This window comes from Poecilia reticulata, chromosome 4, assembly GCF_904066995.2.
Source record: "Poecilia reticulata chromosome 4, P_reticulata-male-v2, whole genome shotgun sequence".
Taxonomy (NCBI): domain Eukaryota; kingdom Metazoa; phylum Chordata; class Actinopteri; order Cyprinodontiformes; family Poeciliidae; genus Poecilia; species Poecilia reticulata.
In genome coordinates, this window is record NC_088833.1 from 28666391 (window position 1) to 28686832 (window position 20442).

The 20442-nt window shown below is 40.5% G+C and overlaps 1 protein-coding gene across 4 annotated transcripts in view; it reads right to left on the reverse strand.

The window, feature by feature from the left end:
• Positions 1 to 1338: 1338 nt before the first annotated feature.
• farp2 (FERM, RhoGEF and pleckstrin domain protein 2) overlaps positions 1339 to 20442 on the reverse strand; it is a 37204-nt gene continuing 18100 nt past the window's right edge. The window contains exons 8-28 of one of the 4 annotated variants that reach the window (XM_008407737.3): positions 19883 to 20030; positions 19691 to 19786; positions 19434 to 19597; positions 19250 to 19318; positions 17766 to 17823; positions 16683 to 16935; positions 12284 to 12468; positions 11429 to 11518; positions 10527 to 10660; positions 10353 to 10434; positions 10027 to 10264; positions 9096 to 9226; positions 8927 to 8995; positions 8755 to 8844; positions 8536 to 8556; positions 6700 to 6782; positions 5979 to 6097; positions 5100 to 5239; positions 3821 to 3928; positions 3576 to 3727; positions 1339 to 2739 (exon numbers count right to left, since the gene is read on the reverse strand). In XM_008407737.3, the coding sequence (XP_008405959.2) occupies positions 2646 to 2739; positions 3576 to 3727; positions 3821 to 3928; positions 5100 to 5239; positions 5979 to 6097; positions 6700 to 6782; positions 8536 to 8556; positions 8755 to 8844; positions 8927 to 8995; positions 9096 to 9226; positions 10027 to 10264; positions 10353 to 10434; positions 10527 to 10660; positions 11429 to 11518; positions 12284 to 12468; positions 16683 to 16935; positions 17766 to 17823; positions 19250 to 19318; positions 19434 to 19597; positions 19691 to 19786; positions 19883 to 20030 (2524 nt within the window). In that variant the 3' untranslated portion in view covers positions 1339 to 2645. Of the gene's footprint in view, positions 2740 to 3575; positions 3728 to 3820; positions 3929 to 5099; positions 5240 to 5617; positions 5782 to 5978; positions 6098 to 6699; positions 6783 to 8535; positions 8557 to 8754; positions 8845 to 8926; positions 8996 to 9095; positions 9227 to 10026; positions 10265 to 10352; positions 10435 to 10526; positions 10661 to 11428; positions 11519 to 12283; positions 12469 to 16682; positions 16936 to 17765; positions 17824 to 19249; positions 19319 to 19433; positions 19598 to 19690; positions 19787 to 19882; positions 20031 to 20442 lie in introns of all 4 variants that reach the window. The other 3 variants (XM_008407738.3, XM_008407735.2, XM_008407736.3) reach the window with 3 other exon arrangements.

The following is a 20442-nucleotide window of genomic DNA, read 5'->3' on the forward strand; positions in this document are numbered from 1 at the left end:
GTAGCCATCTTCACTGACCCAATTATCCATCGCTGATAAGACTTAGCATGCTAATGATTTCTGGCTTAATGAATGCAGCATGCCTTATAATCTTAACTGTTAAAATTCAAACCCCTAAAATTTGAGTAAAACATTAATACATCATTCAAGTAATCAAAGGCATCGCCACAAACAAACGTGCACATCTGAAGTCGTCCCATTGAACCACACCCAGCTAATGAGGTTTTGTGCAGCAGCCTCCTTGTTTGGAAGGAAAACACACTCCAGTCTGGCTGTGATTACCTCCACACCCTCTCCAGGCCAGAGCAGAAACCTGTCGGAGCAGATCTCTCTGCCAGGACTGGTGCTTCTGGGGAAAGCCACTTCCTCCCACTCGCTGCTGTCAGGACATGCCAGAGGAATGCCCTGCTTTGTTTATGAGTGGCTGACATCAGATGCGTAGCAGCCCTGATTATAATCCTGTAGTGGCAAAGTTCAACAGTAACTGGAAGATTATTCACAGAACATTTTACAGTGGATACAGCAGTGAAGGGTCTCTAAAAAAAAAAAAAAGGGTACACGCCTCCACTTGTGATGTAATAAAATGAGACGATGATGAATCATCTCAAAACTTGACCCAGCATTCATTATGGCATTCATCTTGCAACTGAAAAACAAGCAACTATGGGAAAGAACGACAATCTTTTAGAGTGAATGTTGAGGAACTGTACACACAGATCAGGCTTGTCCTAGCAGGAGCTTCTGGACTTATACCAAGCCTGATGCTAATGCTAGCAGAAAAGTTAAGAATCAAAGGGATTCAACTTATCCATCAGGTTCCACAGTATTGTACTGACTACAGATCATGCCATAGTGAAGGTAGTCACTGAAGTTAAACTTGATATTTCTCCAAAAAAATATGAAAAGGTGATACCGAAACGTCTTTCAGCTGCAAGAGAATCCAACAGTCTGTGTTCTGCATGTGGCAAACTCAATTCAGAAATACTCTATATCCCAATGGTAAATTATACGTCTAAGACGGGAGTTAAATGGTTTTCCTGTAATGAGTCATTTCTCCACCATTACCACATTTAGATGTGCATTCACAAGGTTGATTGCCAGCACTAAGACCCTCCTCCAGGCTCTGATTGGTTGTTTTTGACTAGGTGCGATGCATTTGTTCAGAAGGTAATAGTGGCCCAGGGAGGAGGTGGAGCAATTCAAGGATTATCTGTCTCATAACATACAGACACAACATGGTAATTGTTTTAGCAAATATGTAAGAAAACATATTTTTAAATACAAGTTACATACCTCAGCTTTCAGACAAAAACCAAACAAGAAAAAAACAACTCAAGAATCAGTCAAATTCAGTTTTATTTGTTATGTTTTCAGTGGAATAACATGAAGTCTACACGAGGGCATTCAGGAACACCGCCGACAACAATAAATAGGTGAGACACGCTGTTGGTTACCTGGGCAACAGGTTCATACACATGCAGAAACGACTAGCGGGCAGGAGATGGCCTCCGTCACATTCTTCTGAGGCCCCAGAGGCGGAGGTGTAAGAGTACCTCCCCTCCTCACACACACCCACACACGTGCGCGCGCACACACACACACACACGCACCCCCCCCCGCCCCCCCCCACACACACACACAGACACACACAGGATAAAAATTCCAGTCTTCACAGAAAATATATAAACCAAACAATAGCATCATTTCTCTTACCAAACTAAATCAGCTGCTCAGTCTGTCGTACCTCCTTTAAATCAACTCCTGTTTATCTAAAACAGCCTGATAGGAGGAGCTCAACATGTTCTTCAGCTTTATTAGAGGGAAAACCTTCACACTTAGATAACCCTGCACAGTATGCTGCTGAGAGGTTATCCCTATGTAAACTAAAACGGGATAGATTTCATTAGTCGACAGCCCAGAGAGAAATATAGCACCCAATTGACAATAATGCAGCTTAATCTGGGGCGTAAAGCAGAACATCTACCCTGTAAACAACTGAAACTGTTATTCTGTTAAGAAGCAGACACACTTAAAGCATCCTCCTATTTACAGCAATACTAGTTGCTCAGTCTGAGTCAGCAGAGCAGCAACCTCCAAACCTCTCGTCCCCGACAACAAATTGTTCGACATGACTTTGACTTTCTGCTCGTCCTCAAAAACGTCTTGTCTCACCCTGAAATACAACGCAGAGCACATCCTAGCTGTACCTTCATGTCCCACATGCCGCATTCATCCGCATCCCAAACATGTATCAAGTAAAGCTTCAATTGTCACGCGTGATGACCTTTCAAAAGCAGAAAACGTAAGCCCTTTGAAATGAGGCTGGTCCCATAAAACTGGATTTACTTTCAGTGAAATAATCAAACTGGGCACTACACATGCAAGAAAAGGGAAAAAAAGTCACAAAAATAGATCATAATGTATACATCTCCCTTTCATTATATCCCTTATACTGAGATGTTTGTTATTATTTATATACCCAATAGGAAAACAAAAATGCACACATATTAGAAAGAAGCTGAGAACATAAACACGCAATCTGGCAGTATCTTTCAGTCTCCAATTGTTATTCTTCAAAAACTGAACTTAGAAATAATAATGTGATTTTTCCCAGAGGCCCAGCCTCAGGATGCATAATGCTTCATTTAGCTTCCATTGATCTCCACGGGACCACCTTTAGGTATGAGCAGGCTCATCCGGCCCGTGGTGCTCGCCGCACTCTTGATCACCTCCATCCATCTGAATAAAAACAAAAAAGGAACACAGGCATATTTTATCTCTACTGCTACTGAAGTTGGGAAAACAGTGCGGTGCAAAAGTATTCACGTCCCGATTTCACATTTACGAGATCTCTGATTGTTTCAAAGACTCAAATTTAAGACTTTTTAAGACCATTATGAATGAAATTTAAGCCATTTCCACAACAAAAATGTAGTGGCAAGGTTTTTTTTGCACAGATTGCACCTCTCATCATACAGGTTTGCTTTGGCAAAGACTAATGTCGTCCAGCCAACTGCTGATAAATTAACTTACACATGATAGATGCTAAAAAAGTAGCTACGTAACTAGCAATGGTTTATTAGAAGCTATGTGGCGGTAGCCTCAACTCTCCATGTGACTCAAACGTTTGCCTGGTAGAGAAGTTTAACGAGAAAAATAAACCATAACTTTAAGTAGTCCACCACAAAATTTATGACCAGTGATAAATGCATTTAAGGCCAACTTGCATGTTTTCTAATTAACTTAAGATATTTTAAAACCATTATGACTGGAAATTAAAACCTTTTTCACGACAGAAATGTACAAAGGCAACTGGATATTTTTAATAGTAGTAACACCAAACTTTTTGGCACTGAATGAATTTAAGACATTTTAAGGCCTTAATTTTAGATGCATATATTTAAAACTTTTTGAGGATGCGAAGATACCCCGATTTAACTGGGATGTTTTTCCCCAGATGTTTTCTTGGGCTTCTTTGTTTTGATTTGTGTCATAAAATACCAGCAAAAGGCCTTATTGTTGCGGTGGTAACTGTAAACGCGTCCGATGTAAGCGAAATGAACCAGACGACGAACCTCTCAAAGGTGTACTCGCTCTCAGCTCTGAAGAAGTAAACGTGCGACTTGAACTGCAGCTTGAAGACGTACTCCTTGTGAATGCTGTCCGATTCGTCGGGGGTGCTGACCGTGTAGCCGAGCAGCGGCAGGCTGGCCAGAGGGAAGTCGTCCTGCGGCAAAGATAAAGGTGATCTTTTTGTTTGCTTGTCTGTTTTCATGTAGCTGGAGCAGCACATGCAGAATCGGCGGATGTTCCAGCCCACCTGGTGGGTCTTGTAGAAGAACAAGCAGAAGTTGGTGAAGACGACCCAGAGTTTCTGCCAGCCGTTGCTGTTCTTAAACTTCCTCAGCAGGTAGCCTGACAGCTGGTTCTAACACAGAAACAAGGATGCTCAGATGCTGGCAGCTGGATTTATGGTTTATTATGAATGTATAGATCTGTGTCACTTAGGGTGATGAAAGGGTTTCACTGCATGGTGTGATTTTTAAATGAAGAAATGATTTAGGAACATGAGTCGAAATGATGAAGTTTGCTTCATGCACATGAAAAACAACTAGCTAAGCTACAGAGCTTAGCCTTGTTTTTAAATCTCTAATGAGTTAGCTTGGAAAAACATTTTATTTTCTGGAAAATAAACTTCAATTCACATGAACTGAATGGTTTCATTTTATAATCTATGTGTAAAATCAGGAACTTAGTTATTCAAAATGTGCTAAAATAGAGTAAAGGATATCTGTAAACACTTCTATAAGAAATGTTAGCATTTATATAAGACATTTTCATAATCTAGTCTCCAGGGTTTTCAGATGCAAAAACCTACAGCTCCCTCTTCCATAAACTGGAACCCTCAATAAAGATTTGTATAAAACAATATAAATTAACGGTCGCTATGGAGACCTGGTGAGCTCCAATGTGCCAACTTTTGGGGCATATCAATTATTGCTCTGACTGTAGATATTGGCATATCCAGGTGATTAGCTATTTTCTTTAAGACATTTACTGATTTATGAAAATCTGCTCTATTAGTATGATATGTGCTCTTATTTGTCCCATTTTGAAGAGTAATAAAGAAAAAAGATTAAACGCTTCCAAACACAGATCAACCTAAAACAGTGAAGCATACATTACAAAACATCCGTTTCAATTAATTTACTGAGATTTTCAGTAGTACCAATAATTGTGGTGATTTTGTAAAAGAAAATAGAAATAAAATCCTTATTTTCCAAATTGAATAATTCGTTTTTTCATTTTCGTCTTTACTGCAATAAAAAAAATCAGTAATATTTTTTCAGAGTTGTTCTAAGATTAATCTTTGGTGGATGTGGCATAACTATAGACATAAAAAAAAACTCATTATTATTATTTTAATTGACTTAATACTTTTTGGTACTAATAGACATTCTTTTTTCAAATGAAAGGTTTTCAATATTGTTACTGAAAGAGTTTGCAGGTCGTCCTTTTCTAATTTTCTATATATTCACAGCTGATTTTGTGTGACATTTGCCAGGTCACTGTCCCACTAAAGCTCCTGGTTCTGGTACCTGATTCATGCGCAGGTAATCAGTGAGAGAGAGGTTCTGGTTTCTGTACCAGCAAACATGCGTGATGGTGTTTGGTCTTTGTCCCTGACCAAGGAGATAGCGAGGAGGAAGCTCCGGCGACACGGCCGGGGAGCCGAAGACTGGAAGTGTGAGAGAAAGAGAAGAAAGGGTGCAAAGAAAAGGTTTCGTGTGTTAGTTAAGATAAGGAAGTCGGCAGGAAATGCGAGTTAGGGAAAGTCCAGATCTGTGGAGTGAAAACTCGTCAGACGATGTTTTCTGGCATGCACGATAATGAAAGGGAGCAGAAGATGACACATCTGTTAGGATACAGGGAGGAACCAGGAAGACAGAGAGGGGAAAGGAGAGAAAAAAAAATAAAAACAATTAAAATGCTTTAAAGAAAAGATGAAAGACTCAGATCCAGACAGAAGACGCTGCTCTTTCCACAGGTCCAGTGAGGAAGTGTGTGTGACACAGTGTGTGTTTTAGTGTGTCTGCGTTCCAGGAGGAGGTTGTACCTCCACGGCCAGGCTGTGATCTGACATAGACACACTGGTGTTGCGGTGCCAGCACACATGCATGGTTGTGTTGGCACGGTGATGTGCCTGCTTGTCGAGGGAAGTTCGGGAGGAGTTCATGTCGTCCTCAGACTCCTGCTCCAGAGAAACCTCATCAGATGATCCTGAGGAGGAGGAAGAGGAAGGAGGCAGGGAGGAGGGGAGGATAACAGGAAGTTGTGTGGAGGAGAGGGGGATTTATTTCTGACTTACTTGCGTTTTCTATTTAATAACTGGACGGAAAAACAAAAAAACCTATCCAAAAGAAACAAGCGGCTTTATGTGGGGATGTGGAGGCGGTGAGGGTGTTGGGAAGCCTTACTGTTGGAGTGATTGTTGAGGCCGGTGCTGAGGAAGACGCCAGATTTCTCCTGAGACTTCTTAGCCAGATCTATGGCCAAGTTCAGATCCTCAATCCATTTTCCCATCTCCACCTTAGAGCTGATATAACAAACAAAAACAAACATCATGAGATGGCTATTAAGCAAAAAAACAAAACACAAAGAGATCGGGTCAGAGTGTAGAAAGAAGAAAATAAATCAGGTTTCAGTGATGTGCACAAATGCTGACAAGAAAACTGGATTAACTGAGCCTTCATGAGTAAAGAGATTAATTCACCAACGGAGTTGTTGCCTTTAATCGTCTCTTGGGTTCCTGCCAACTTCCTTGTTCCTTGTTGTTAACATCATACAATAAATAAGCTAATCAGCATGTCTTCATTGGAAAAAGATCAGCACTGGAGCACGAACTGAGCATTAAAACCCCAGAGTTCTGATTTCTGCCTGCTTCAGGTTCTGTGAACGTTTGAGCTACTTTTACTAAATACTAACTTTTTCTTTTGCATTAATATCATATAGCAAATTAATAACAGAAACAAGAACAGGGTTGTAAAGAATCACATTTCTGAACTTTAGTTTGAGCTGAAGAAAAAATGTTACTCATCCAACTTCTTGTTTTTAAACGGGTGGCATTTTAATAAATTAAGGTCTCATGCCGAGTTGACTTTTGAAGTGTTTTTTTTCCCCAGGCTCTTCTTGGCTCACCTGGCAGCCACGACGATGGTCCTCTGAGCAGAGTAAATGGTGAAGCAGTGCGGCACTGACCATTCGTTCTCACTTTCCTCAACCTGTGGGAGAACATTCACAAATAAACAAGAGTTAAATGGATCAAGCAGTGACTAGCTTCTAATATTGTGAGGGATTTAGCATGAGTGAAAACAGGAAGGGGGGAAACACAAGACAAAAGTCTGATTATAACACAGAGCAGCAGAATCCATCATCAGGAGGTAATGTATGTGTATTAAGTTTTTTTGTTGGGCTACCTTCTTTTATTATACCTCAATTAAAATCATCAGAAGAAGCAGAAAATACACAAACAACTTTTGTTTTTATTTCCATTTCTATTCAAACTAAAATACTGATCATTAAAACGTTCCAGTGGTTTAGAAACTGTTCATTGCAAATTAGATTTTACTGTGATTTAACCGAAATATCTTAGCATTATCTTTTCCCCATCATTTTATGAGCTGACGTAACTCTAATTGTGTATTTACTCTCCAAATAAACCCATAAAAGTAGTAAACAGGTAATAAGCAATGATGTCATTTCAAACAGATAAAAGGATCAATCAAGTGACTAAATAAAAAAAACAAAATCTAAACTGCCCAGGTTACATATATAAACACAAAAACAGGAAGGTAAGGATCACTGCCATGTTCTAATTAGCAATCCCCACACAATGACACTTTTGCTTGTTTTAAAGGGGCAGTAAAATGTATTTTCCAGACACATAGTGCCATTTTATGGCACAGTTGTATAACTACGATGCCTTCATAATTATAAAAATGCCAATTATATCAAATATGACTATAAAGAAATTTGACTTTGTAATTTAGCACCTTAAAATTGGACCTCTGTCTCTTAAAAAAAAAAAAAAAACAAAAAAAAAAAAACTCTTGCCATTTCTGAAACTCCACCTTGAGGAAGTCATCACAACATGGCTCCTCTATTAACAGTTTAACATTTTTTATCAGTATTTCTCTGAGAAGTAGTTCATATAATGAAATCAGAAGACACATGGGTCCACCAAGTGTTTGCTAATTGTTGCTGGCTAGTCTGAAGGAGCTGAGTGGGGGAGTCGTGTGGGAGGGCTGCTCTGTGAGGCAGAAGCTCAGCTTAAAAACTGCAGGGCTAGCTCCACGTAAGCATTTTGCACAGATGAATGGTTGCTGTTACAACTGGCTCAAGGTCATAACAGATACGGGAGACCATGCAGAAGTTAAGGTGCAGAAAATGAATATTTATTAACAAAAACTACAATGGATTATGGAAGTCAGTGTCAGAGGCGTAATGCAAAAGCTTGGATGTGTTGTATGAGTGCATAAGAAAGAGTTGAGGTGCAAAAACAAACTCAAATGTGCATGAGGACGAGAGCTGAGGCCTGGCAGCCGAGCAACACAAGCGACAAGAGGCAGAGTGGACGCCAAAGGCGACCCCGAAGGTGGAGACGGCCAGGTTTAAATATTCTGTGCTCCAAATTAACAGATCAGCAGCACCTGTAAAGGGGATGAGCACAATGGCAGATAACAAAAACATCTGCATCCCAGCCCATAAGGCCCAGGGCTGTTACAGGTGGGAGATTAAAGGATTTCTCAAACATGCAGGAAATTATCTAGGCAACACTCCAGGCATGTTTATGACGAGGGAATAGTATTACATGATGTAAAGCACAAAAAAGTTCATTTTACATAATACTGCCCCTTTAAGCTGATGCATAAACTTAAAGAATTTGACATTGGTGTGTCTGCAGCAATTTGCTAAAAATTATTTTTATTTAGTCTACATGGGGGAAGCAGGGCTGGTCTGGCAGAGCTCACTTACCGGTGCATCCAGCACTATGAGCTGCAGCCAGGAGTGAAACAGAAACATGCAGAGTTAGGAGACCCGCACTCCTCCGTCCTGGAGGTCTGTCCTAAAACCCTAGTGCTAACTGAAATGCCATCAGGAGACACTGCTCCTCCGCAGACTGGCAAATGTGCGTGTGTGCATGAAGGTAATAAAGGCAGAAAAAGCCGAGAGAGTTTTGTCTTCCAGACTCACAATCATGCCGTGAAGTGGCAGCTGTCCATGTACTTTGAACTGATTGGTTGCCGTGACACCTTTGCTGGTGTAGAGGAGCATGTCTGAGAACTGAAAAGAAAATAACCCGAGCATTAACGACTGATTGTCAGCTTGATTAGCAAGCTGAAGAAGGAGTCCGCTCTGGACCCACCAGGAAGAACATTCTCTGCTGCAGTCCCTTCTTGGTGAGTTTGTACAGACAGCCCTCTCGGATGAACTCCTGCAAACAGAAATACAGACAGAGGACATCTTTGTTTGTCTCTCCGTCTCTGATGGTGTCTCTGCTCCCCCTGCCATCTGCTCGGCGTCGGTGCACTCACCCGGCCTGGAGCCGTCAGGTTCTCGATCCCAATCAGGTCTCTCTGCAGCTCCGTCAGCTTCTGGAAGTTCTCCAGCCGGATGAGGCTGCTCTGGAGCTGGGTGGCTATCTCCGCTACTTCCTTCAACGCTTCTGCAAGGGAAGAGGGAGAACATCAAAACAAGCCACGTATCGCGCTACCGAGGAGTTACAATTACGTTTCACAGACACAGTGTCAGATGGTTCTTCTAAACACAACATTCATGAAATTAAACTTGACAAATGTTTTTTTTTTTTTTTGTTAGGACTAATGAAGTTTTTAAAAATCAATTCCAGTGTGGTCTGAGACTGTGGAAACGAAAGCTTCACACTGTCAGAAAAGCAGAGCTAGAAAAGGAGTCGTTGTGCAAACACAAACCAAACTTCACTCTGCCTTTTCAAATTGATTCTACTTACAGTTCACAGTCACATACACTTGCAGTTCCTTTTCTTTGAATCCAATGTTAAGAAAATACTTGTTTTTAACAAATATCACTGAAGTCAAAGTTGTGCTGCTTTTCCCCCAGTTTGGACGCTTTATCTTAATGGTCTACAAGTATTGTTTTTCTTTTTTTCTCCCATTAATATTGCAGTTTGTTTGCTCGTTAAATTTATTTGCTTAATACAAAAAGAAAAAGTCCAAAAAATAAATGACAAAAAAAAGACTGAATAGTTTTTAAGAAGTAACATTTACACTTAAACTATTTATTGTACTTATTTTATGGGAACTGTAAAAGGTACTAGTAATTAAAAAAATCTATTAAAAAAATCACATTTTATGATATTTTAAAGTCTCTTTAGTATCTTAAGGCTTTTTGACAAAAAGACCCGGATTAGCTGTACTCCCTTTCAAACCGGAGCGCCTCGTTAAATGGATCCGTGCTCTACAGGGTGATGAGATGTGGAACATTTACCCCTACAGTCTTCATAATCACGGTGAGCAGGAGAGTAGTGCTTGCAGAGTCTCTCCAGGATGAGCTTGTAGTGCATGAGGCGCTGGATGGGTTTGAGCAGGAAGGTGTTCAGCGGCAGGTAGCACACCTTCTGCAGCTCAAACTCTTTGTAGACCGTCTCCAGCTTCTTTATCCTCTTGGAGGCTTTCTCTAGTTCCGTCAGCACCTCGTCGTGCTTCTGCAGGTAGCTGGTGAATTCCTTAGGGCAGAATCGTTAATGGAACAACGTGTTTTATAACCATCCGAAGGGCCGTAGTCGGTACACTAAAAGCTAAAGGCATCCATACCTTAAGAGCACACATGTTCTTCAGCATCACGTCACCGATCCTCTGGTAGTCACCTTTGACGTGAGCGTTCGATCGCCCCTCCCTGTCCAAACAAAGGCAAGGTTTAATCGTCATCACCGCGTCGACAGGCAGGAGTCGCTGACAAACTGCAGAAACGGAGCAATGGAGACGTACCAGAGAGCCAGCCTCTGGTCTAACTCCTTCAGGAATCCTCGGTGGAACTCGTAGATGGGGTCGATGTTGGAGAAGAGGAGCGTCATGAGGCCCTCGGGCATGGCGTTCTCTTTGATCACAGCGCTGCGGAACCACTGCGACAAACAACCCGCCATTACACAGGAGACACTGAAGATATGCAACATGTTTTAAAGAAAACTAAATCACTAAAAATGTTGACCATTCTTGAAAAATTCTTTTGATTAATACTAGACACTAATTTGTCTGAGTGTGATTATTACAAGATATAAAATATAGAAAGTTTTCTTTAGGTAGAAGTTTGAGCTATTTGACAGAGTTATGTTGGGAAAAACCAAGGCAAAGTTTTCAAATTGAAGAACACACCAGCTGCTGAGCATAGTGGTGGCAGCATAATTCTGTGGGTTTATTTAGCTGCCAGTCATGCTGACGCTTTGCACAAAGAGGGCAGAATATTGAAAGGAAGAGAAATCTTTACAAATCCTTAAACTCTACTTAACAGTACAATAATCCCAAACACAAATCAGAATCATTTCTGTTCTGATATGAAAAGATATTGAATATCTTTCCAAAACCTTGTTGATAGAAACAGAAAGTTTGTGATTTATCCAAATTAGTGTGTGTGTGTGTGTGTGTATTATGTGCCAATTTGGATGAAAATCAACAACAGGTTTGAATTTATGCACCTAATTCTTGTTTCTAAAACTGACAAAAGTTATTTGTTGTGTTATCATTTCTTTCTGAATAAAGAATTGAGCAAATATTTACTTAAAAACTTAAAAGTCCAACATGATAATGACATTCATACCAATACTGAACGAATGTAAAACTTTAACTCTGCTACAAAACAAAATTATTGTCTTTTTTTTGGTTCTCCGACTCACCACGGTAATGACCTCAAGGTCTTTCAAGTACGTCCGCTCTGTGGTCAGAATCTCTTTGGCAATGAAGTAGGCCTTGTCGGTGGGATATCGCTGGAGGAAGAAAGGGGGCTTCGTTGTAAAAAGACAAACAAAACTGATCCCAAAAAAAATGAAGTGCAAAGAGTAAGTCAAATCCTCTAACAACAACATGCCTTCCTTTAATAAAAACCTGAGGAATATAGTGCCTTGCAAGAGTATTGATGCAGAGAGGGGAACTTAAGCTCTTTGGCTTACATGTAAAACACTGAACGCATCATCCACAGGGTGAAACACGAAATTGGCAGAATCGTGCTGAGGGCAGACAGGGCGATACTATTAGAAAACCTGTTCTGTGCAACAACCCTAAACATACAGCCAGGGATACAATGGAATAGTTTAGATCAAACGCACTCATGCGTTTGAGTGGCCTAGTCAAAGTTCAGATTTTGAATCAACAGGACAATGTTGACTCAAGAATATAGTCTGAATATCTAATCTGTCTTGGGTTGGGCTGCTTGCTAAGAAAATTGACAGAGATGCCTCCCTAAAGTCCTGCAGCTGCAACCAACAATGAACCATCAACTCACGCAGGTGCACACCACACTTCCGAGATTTTTATTTGTAAAAAAAAAAAAAAACATGTTTCAAATTCTTTCAGTTCTTGATTATTTAAATATTTGACTAGAATTGAGAAGGGTCCCAATCAAAATAGACAAAAAATAATTTTTTTGGATGAATACTTTTACAGGGCACTATATGTGAATCGGCTTTAAATGTTAGAATTTTTGAGGCAGGTGGGGGCGGGGGGTTTGGAAGGGTGGCATGCAAGCAGTGTACCTTCCTCCTGCCCTCCTCCTCCTCCTCTAGCCTGGCAGTGCTGCCCACCTCACTCAGGATGGGGCTCTGCAGCGGAGACGGGGCCTGGCTGGGCAGGCTGAGGGTTGACATCTGGAAGGAAGGCGACAGGCTGAGGGGACCCTTGGAGGTGAGGGGCGAGAGCTGAGGATTGTCCATTACTGAATCTACGAATGGAAGATGGAGAGTCAAATTAAAAAAAGGAAAAAAAAAAAAAATGAGTGGCTTAATTTTTCAGGTGTCCCAGGTGATGGGAACGTTGCGAGAAAGGCATAAACATGATTTTCTTAAGTGGGGAGGGGTCTTAATCTGTGCATGCAGAGGAACTAATCCCATATATTAGACTGTATTTTGTCACATAAGCAACACTAAACCCTCACTTAACCCGGTTCCCTTTTTCTTTGTTTCTGTGAAAACACAGCTGAACATTACAAACAAATTGCAAGCCTAATCTCACACACAAACACTGGCAGCTCATGAAAGAATAGCTGAAAACGAGACTGCAGTAAGTATGGGTTCCCACACTCTTTAAATCCTGGTCATAAGTTTTCCAAATCCCACTAAAACAAAAAGAAAGAAGGCTAAATGATAAACAAGCCTTCCTCCCTCCACTGCTTCTGTTAGCTTCTCAGCAGACAAAACCCAACCCATCCCATTCTAACAGCGGAGTCACCACAGCTGCTCTTCCACTTATGAAATGCAGGGGTGGAGGGAAGACTGACGAGAGAGGGGAAAAAATCAAAACAAAAAAAAACACACACACACACACACAAAACAAAACAAAAAAAAAGAAACACGGGACTCGCTATTCGACCCGGAAATAATTGCCCAAGTGAAAACTTATCAGGAATGTGGCTTCTTTGGAGGGCAAATAGGTTGTTTATGGTGGATGTGGAGCGGCCCACAGGGACCGACAGAGGAGGGGGAGGACAACGCATATCTGACTCGTCAGAAAGTGAGACGAGGGGGGGGGGGTTGATGTGGAATGACTTGGCATGAGGCCTGCCTAAACAACAAGCGCACACGCACCCACACACGCGTGCGTGCGCGCGCGCACGCACACACACACACACACACACACAGCTGGAATTAGGTTGAGGAATCTTGTATACAACCCAACCCCCAGGCCCCCTCCCAACTGCATGTGGTTTGCTGCATCAAATAAAAAACAGGGAAAACTACTGTTTGTATAAGTTTGTTGAGGGATCATAAAGCATTCCTCTACAGAAAATAAAATATGGACTTTGTTCAGAAGTGGGACGGCCCAAAAGACTCAGGATATTTCTGCGAGAAACGACCGGATCATCCGTTTTGTCTTGCATCGTTTGAACACCATCAGCAAAGAAGCAACTTCGGTCTCCAAATTAAGAGGCAAATTATTTCTCCGTGATACCGATTAATAAACTCTAAATGTCTAAAACTGCAAACAAATGAAAGTCAGAAATTCCTGCTGTGCCTCTAACTTCAGTCCGATTTGCAAAAAAAAGAATTTTAAGTCTGACATTCATGGTACCCAAAAGTGATTCCTTTATTCTTGAGAATAAAACATACAAACATTAAGTACATGTTGATGATGACTAAGCTTAAATACACACAGGATTAAGTGATGATTACTTGGTGGCTAAGCGTAGTTAGCTTGTTATTATTACCATCAGCTCAGTGTAAAATTGGGTTAAAGTAGGGAAAAAAATATCATATTATGGCAAAAATAGTGAATGAAATGAAAAAAAAAAAAACACACACCCAAAAAAGACAAACCCCTTCATCATGTCAGAACAAAGTTTAGTAAAGCTAAAATAAAAAATAAAATAAAAAAAAGATTTGGAGCTCAGCACACGTCTTACTGCAGAGGTTGGAAATGCCCTCCAACAAAATGACAATGAGAACAGATGAGCAATTAGAGGTTTGAATTAAAGAAACTATCTAAAGCTTTGGATCCCATTTAGCACAAGGTGATTGGTTGGAATTATTTCACAAGACAGAAATCATACACCTGAGTTAAAGACACACTGCATGGAAGTGCTTTAAGGCACCATGGTGTGAAGGTTGCAGGAAGGGAGGCTCAGAAAGATGAAACTAAAAAAGAAAACTGTAAGTCGCTATGGAGGAACATGAGCTTTGCAAACAAGTCTCTCTAATTTGAGCTGTGCAAAACAGATTCTTAAGCCATTACAGACTCAAAGACAGATTTGACTTTGTTACTGGATTAGAGTCCAGAACACTGATAAGAGAAACATGAACATGTTACTCCTTTAGTGGTTGAAAACCTTTGCTCGCATACCTGTGCTTCAAATGTTTCTAGAAAAAGTAACATATGTCTAGTTAATGTGCAAAACACTGCTTCCTGTCAATAACCTGAATATTTGGTTGTTAAATTGAGAATAACCTGTTCTATTAAATATGGTAAAGAATCCTTGAAGCTAGAGGTTAAAAAGAAATGTTTGTTTTTTTTAAAGAACTTTGTTCTAAAAATACAGGACTAATGTACCAAAAGGGGTTTCCTTAAACTTTATACATTATGAAAAATCTTAATGTCACATCACATCTTCTTCATTCTAGCTTTTATTAATTATGTAGCAAAATGCTATTAAGAGTTCTAAAATGATACATTCATCTTATGTAAAGTGGTATTAGCATTTTACATTATGGCTCAACAGCACAAGGTTTACATTCTATTATTTATCTGAACATGAAGCTCTATGGTTAATCGTGATGCTGCTGAGAAATAACACGGCAGGTGTAAACACCATTTCAGCCAGCAGGGGTCAGTAATGCACAGAAGTGAAACTAAAAACACTGTGGCATGCCTTGCCTTGTTTTTTTTTAAATGCAGGAGGCACTAAAAAAATTTACCCTGAGTCTAGATGTTCAATTACAGGTAAAAGATAAAGAAAGGCTACTGAATAAAGTAGTTATTTCAAGGTTCAGAGAAGAACCCAACAAATGGTTTCTTACAAGAAAAGCTGATTTTTTTTTTCATTGATTGTAATTATATTAAATTAATGTAAAGTTCTACAAATTTATGCCAGCTAATGGAATGAAAGTTTGAATGGAAAGTAGTTTTCAAAGACTATATTCAGCAAAGGACGTGGAGCTATAAGTAAGCTAATTTCTGCTTTATTGTTATTTTTTGTATGTAAAAAATGTGTAAAAAATCTTTTAACAAGTAACAATGTAAGATAGCAGACTAGATTCCCTCTATTCTTCTTGTAAATAGACCACATAATGTAGACTACAGCAAAAAACACTCGAAAAGAGTAATTTTGTTTAAAAAATGCCATAAATGGCTTCCTCTGGGAAAATAAACTGGTCCATTCTCTTCTGCTTACATTGACTTGCTTCTAAAAATAAAATAAAAAAAAGGTGATTTATATGTTGTTCTTTATATTACTCTTATAAGCAAAAACTTTTCCTGTAACTGCATCGCAGCAGTTTAAAGGCTTAAGTGCTGTAAAGGTTTACATTTTAATCGGTGGGGATTCGGATGGGTCTGTCAGTCCCAGTGACTGCAGGTTGTGGCATTGGAGCAGGAAGCCCTCTATCCCACTACTTCCTGTTAGAGGGTTGCTATAAAACAGGTCCTGCTCAGGGGGAAGGTTGCTGTCGGAGCCCCAGTCGGAGTCCGAGTCGGAGCTGCCGTTCCCGGACCCCTCGGTGGCGGTGGGGGGGTAGCTGAGCTGCTCGAGCTGCTCCACCAGGTCACTGAACTGCATGGCGGAGCTGCTCTCAGAGCGGACAGAGTACGCCGGGAAGTTGACCATTGAACTGGCCTCTGACTGGATGCCAGAACCTGGAAGGCGCAGCGAGGAGGAGTCCGGGACCCCGTACCCCACTGACATGGACTCCCCAGCAGAGCTGAGCCCCAGGTTGTCCAGGGAGCTACACTCGGAGCGGTTGTTTACCAACGAGCTGGTCTCCGAATGTCCCACCAGGCTGTCTGGAAACGCATGGACATTCCCATTCAAGTCCTCGATTCCAACACTAAAAAGCAGATTGTTGCTGATGTCAGATCCCTCTGTAAAATCTAACTGGTCTACTTTATTCTCATCAAGCCCGAAGGAGTAGGCCTCTGCCCCGCCTCCATAGAAAGAGATTTCGGTGGGATCGTCATCAATGAACTCCTCTGACACCTGCAGAGGCGAGCTGGGCATGGAGAACATGGCGTTCTGCTTCGTCCTCAACAGTTCCGCCTCGAAGGCCTCAGGTGTAAGAGGCCCCTTCAGTTTCCCCCTCCCCATTTCGAGCGAGCATCCCGTTCCCCGTCTCCTGCCTTGCTCACTATTCTCATTGTCGTTTCTGGAGGGCAATGATAGGGATGTGCTGCCGTTTAAACACACAAACACGGGGCTGCAGTGTCCTGCTGCCTGGTTGCTAGGGGCACCTTGAAGCGAGAAGTGTGGCGAGGGAACGGCCTTGACGGAGTCTTCCTTCGAGGGGCTGGGGGGTCTGGCTGCTCCGGCCGGGGATTGCGGCAGCTGTTGCGCTGCTGGAGACGGGCTGAGTGCGGAGAAAGGCTGGAGCTGAGGTTGTAGCTCCGTTCGTGGAAAGATCCGGGTCATGTGTGCAGGGAGGAAGGACTCAGCGGTGGAAGAGAGGGAGCAAGGGGCCCTGGGACTGTCACTGAACAACAAGGTCTGGAAACAAAGGCAGAACAAACGGACAAGACCAGGGCCAAAGAACATACACAATGAAGGCCACAAAGAAAAGAATAAAATTTGATTAGTTTATCCATTCTGGCACAAATGATGGTTGTTTCTAGCTGCGTTTCCATTAATGGTAAAATTGCGCAAATTAAAATTACAAAAATTACTTTGCTTAATGGAAGCACATCAATTTCAAAAAAAGCTTGTTTGTTTGGATCAAATGTTTGTGCGATCGGATGAGACGATGTGTAAAAAATGTTTTGCACATCACACGAGTTATATGATCAACAGCCAGATGTTACATCTTGCGAAAAGGACGAAGGAGACAACAGGAAGTGGTATTAGGCAATGTTTCATTTCTCTGGAAAAGCGAGAGCAGGATCGCACAGTTCATAAAAAGTTGTGTCATTTTAACATATTCAATCCATAACTCTTCTGTAAAATCTGCATCTACAATTCCCCAAAACGCCACATACACAGACGCTCCCAGACATAGGGGATTTACACTAATGCCTGAATAGAACGCCGACGTTTCCTCTGATTGGCTGACAGATGATGAGCATTAGCGCCATGACTGAACTATGACCATTTCTCATTTAACTGTTTACATTCGTCGCTGTCATGATTTTGAATGACTTATTGTGTGAAGCTTATTCTTGTGCGATTTTAAATCAATTTCTTATTGAATCAAAACACTAATTGCTCAATTGTGTTTTTTTTTCCTTTTTCTTTTACATTTACAAAATATAGACAAAGATTTGCGCACATTTGTAATGGAAACGCAGGTACTGCTACATGTTTTTTCTAGTTGTTTTGTTTACCTGTTTTGGCATGTCAGAGGTAAAGGAGCGAGCAGACATTCTTACTTTGCTGTTCTTCCTAAACAAAAACAGACCTCACTGTCAGAATAATTCAATATTACTCAGAAGGAAAACAAATTATATGACTGACGGTGTCCAGTTTGGGTCAGATGTTTACACACTCATCACAGGCATGAACAACACTAAGTTTGGGGTTTTATTGATTTAGTTTACTCAAACTTTGGTGTCCAAACTTTTTCCCTTAAGATCTAAAAATTGCCACGTAGTCACACTTCACAACAATTCATTTTTTGGTTATTTTGTTTTTATTGGTCAGCAATAACCAAAACTTTCAATATTTTAATGAAACAAATTTGTATACATTTATCTGGGAATCATGTGAAACATAGAACAAAATTATTATTACTCTTTGGTCACCAAAAATAACAATGCAGTTTACCGTCACTTGCTGTATTTACACAATGGGTACGGCTAAGTCTGAGTAAAGGTTGCTGGTTGAAAAATGTGTCGGTCTCCATCAAATTCCTGCACCAGTGGCCAAATTTATTCCATTCTTGAACATGTATCATTCTAAGGTCAGCACTTAGGATGCACATGGTTAAAGTTATGCAAACACTCCCATTAATGTTTGGTAAATGTGCTATATAAAGCAGTGACTTGAGGACATGCTTTTTGTAGTCACGGCAGCAAAATGCTGCTGCCACCATAATGCTTTAAAATTTGTGTATTCAAACGCCTGTCTTTGGTTCCTCTGAACATTGTTCTTCTTCTTGTATCCAAACAGATAAAACTCCACCCCATCTGATCCTAAGCTTTTCTCTAAATAAGCATTTGGCTGAAAATTTCAGTGGAGGCTGTATAGTTGTCGCACATCAAAAACTGGTTTTAGAATGGATAAAGTGAATGAGCATAAACCTTCTGGAATAACCCTCACAAAGCCACAACCTCAATCCAGTTGAAAATGTATGGACTTTACCTCAAAGCTCGGCCTGTCCCAGAAAACCGACCGGGTTTAAAGTTCCACCAATTCTGCCAAGAGCAGTGGTCAAATATCCTGCCATAAGTGTGCCAAAACCTTGTTGTCAGCTTTTTAAAAAAGCATGTGGTTAAAGTACAACTTACTATTGGACACTTAGCCAAATAGTTGCCAGGATATTTGACCCCTGTATGTACCATTTTTGTAATTGTTGCCGCCCTCTTGGCCAAGATTTCTTTGGAATCTCAATGCTTTTTTTATCCTTGTAAAATAACAGTTATACGTAATTCTTACCCTCAAAAAATAAATGACAATTGATCATTTGTGCAAAAAATTTAAACTTTTGAAACATCATTGAAGTTGTGCATATTCATTCCAAGCAGAGAGAAGAATCATTTAAATACGCCACCAAAGGACCCAAATTACTGAAGTTTGTGCCCATGATGTATGAATGTAAACTTGTCACTTGGACTGTACTGCACATATACTTCTATTCAAACAAACACACCTCTGATAAGGGGTTCTCTTTGCTCCGTTTTCCCGAACATACTCCACAAGCTGTTTCTGAGTCCTTCCACTGACGGAGAGAATTTTAGATTAAAGACTAAATCCAAAGAAATAACATGATAAAATGCTTAACTGTACAACAAAAGGTCAAAAGTCCGAATGAACGGACTTTAAAGAGTTCCTACCTGTATCTGAAGGAGGAACCTCGTGTGAAGAGGATTGCTTTGGTTTTAGGTTCCGGTTGATCAAACAAACGGAAAAACGAATGGTACTCCACACAGATCTTCCAGAAGTTTTTACACTGGTCACGACTGGCCATCATAAACTCAAGAATGTCTTGATGTGGCCCCTGAAATAAAAGTAAAAAAAAAAAAACACTGACCTGGTCACGTTTACAATGAATGTAAAATCTGAGATTAAACTGAAGTCTGCGAAAGCTTACATGGACTTCTGGGTGGAGTTTTATGAGGAACCGTTTTCTCTTAAAGCTCAGTTTGCGAATCTTGGACCAGTTGAAGGTGTTAATTTTTGTGTTGCCCTAGGTTAAGAAATAACGGCAGAAAAGACAAACAGAAAAGTCAACCAAATGATGACAGAGTGAAGTCACGGTGGCTGCAATCAAAGCAGTAATCACCTGAAAGACCTGAAGGCCCAAATGAGCAACAGTCAGATTGATCTTGGTGCCCTCCCGGTCAGCTGCTGGGTGAAAGCGGACACCGTACATTTCCAGTTTACGAGCAATCTCCAGAATCTGGAAATCTGATTCAGCAGGAGTCTGGCCACTGGTTAAAAAAAAAAAAAAAAAAAGATACATAAACAAAAACATTCATGGCATGTTCCCTTCATACAGGGCAATAGTGAGCTACGGTATGAGGAGTCCCTCTAAGATCAATTCTAAGACCCTTTTTTAATTAAACTGGGCAATAAAACAGCACTAAAATTTATCCATACAATTTCATTTGTAGTCGAAAATACTTTAACTTTTTGCAAAAACACTTTGCTGCTACCAATATTGATTTAGGTAAAATTCTAGCAATAGTTGCAATAAATATAATACAGAGTAAAAATTGCCAAATGAACTATAGTGATCACTCTCAATGTTTTCTTCTAATTTAACTACATAGTGCCAAAATAAAACACATGTCATGATTTGTAGATTTCTTCAAGCTTTACAAATTTAACAGGTACATATTA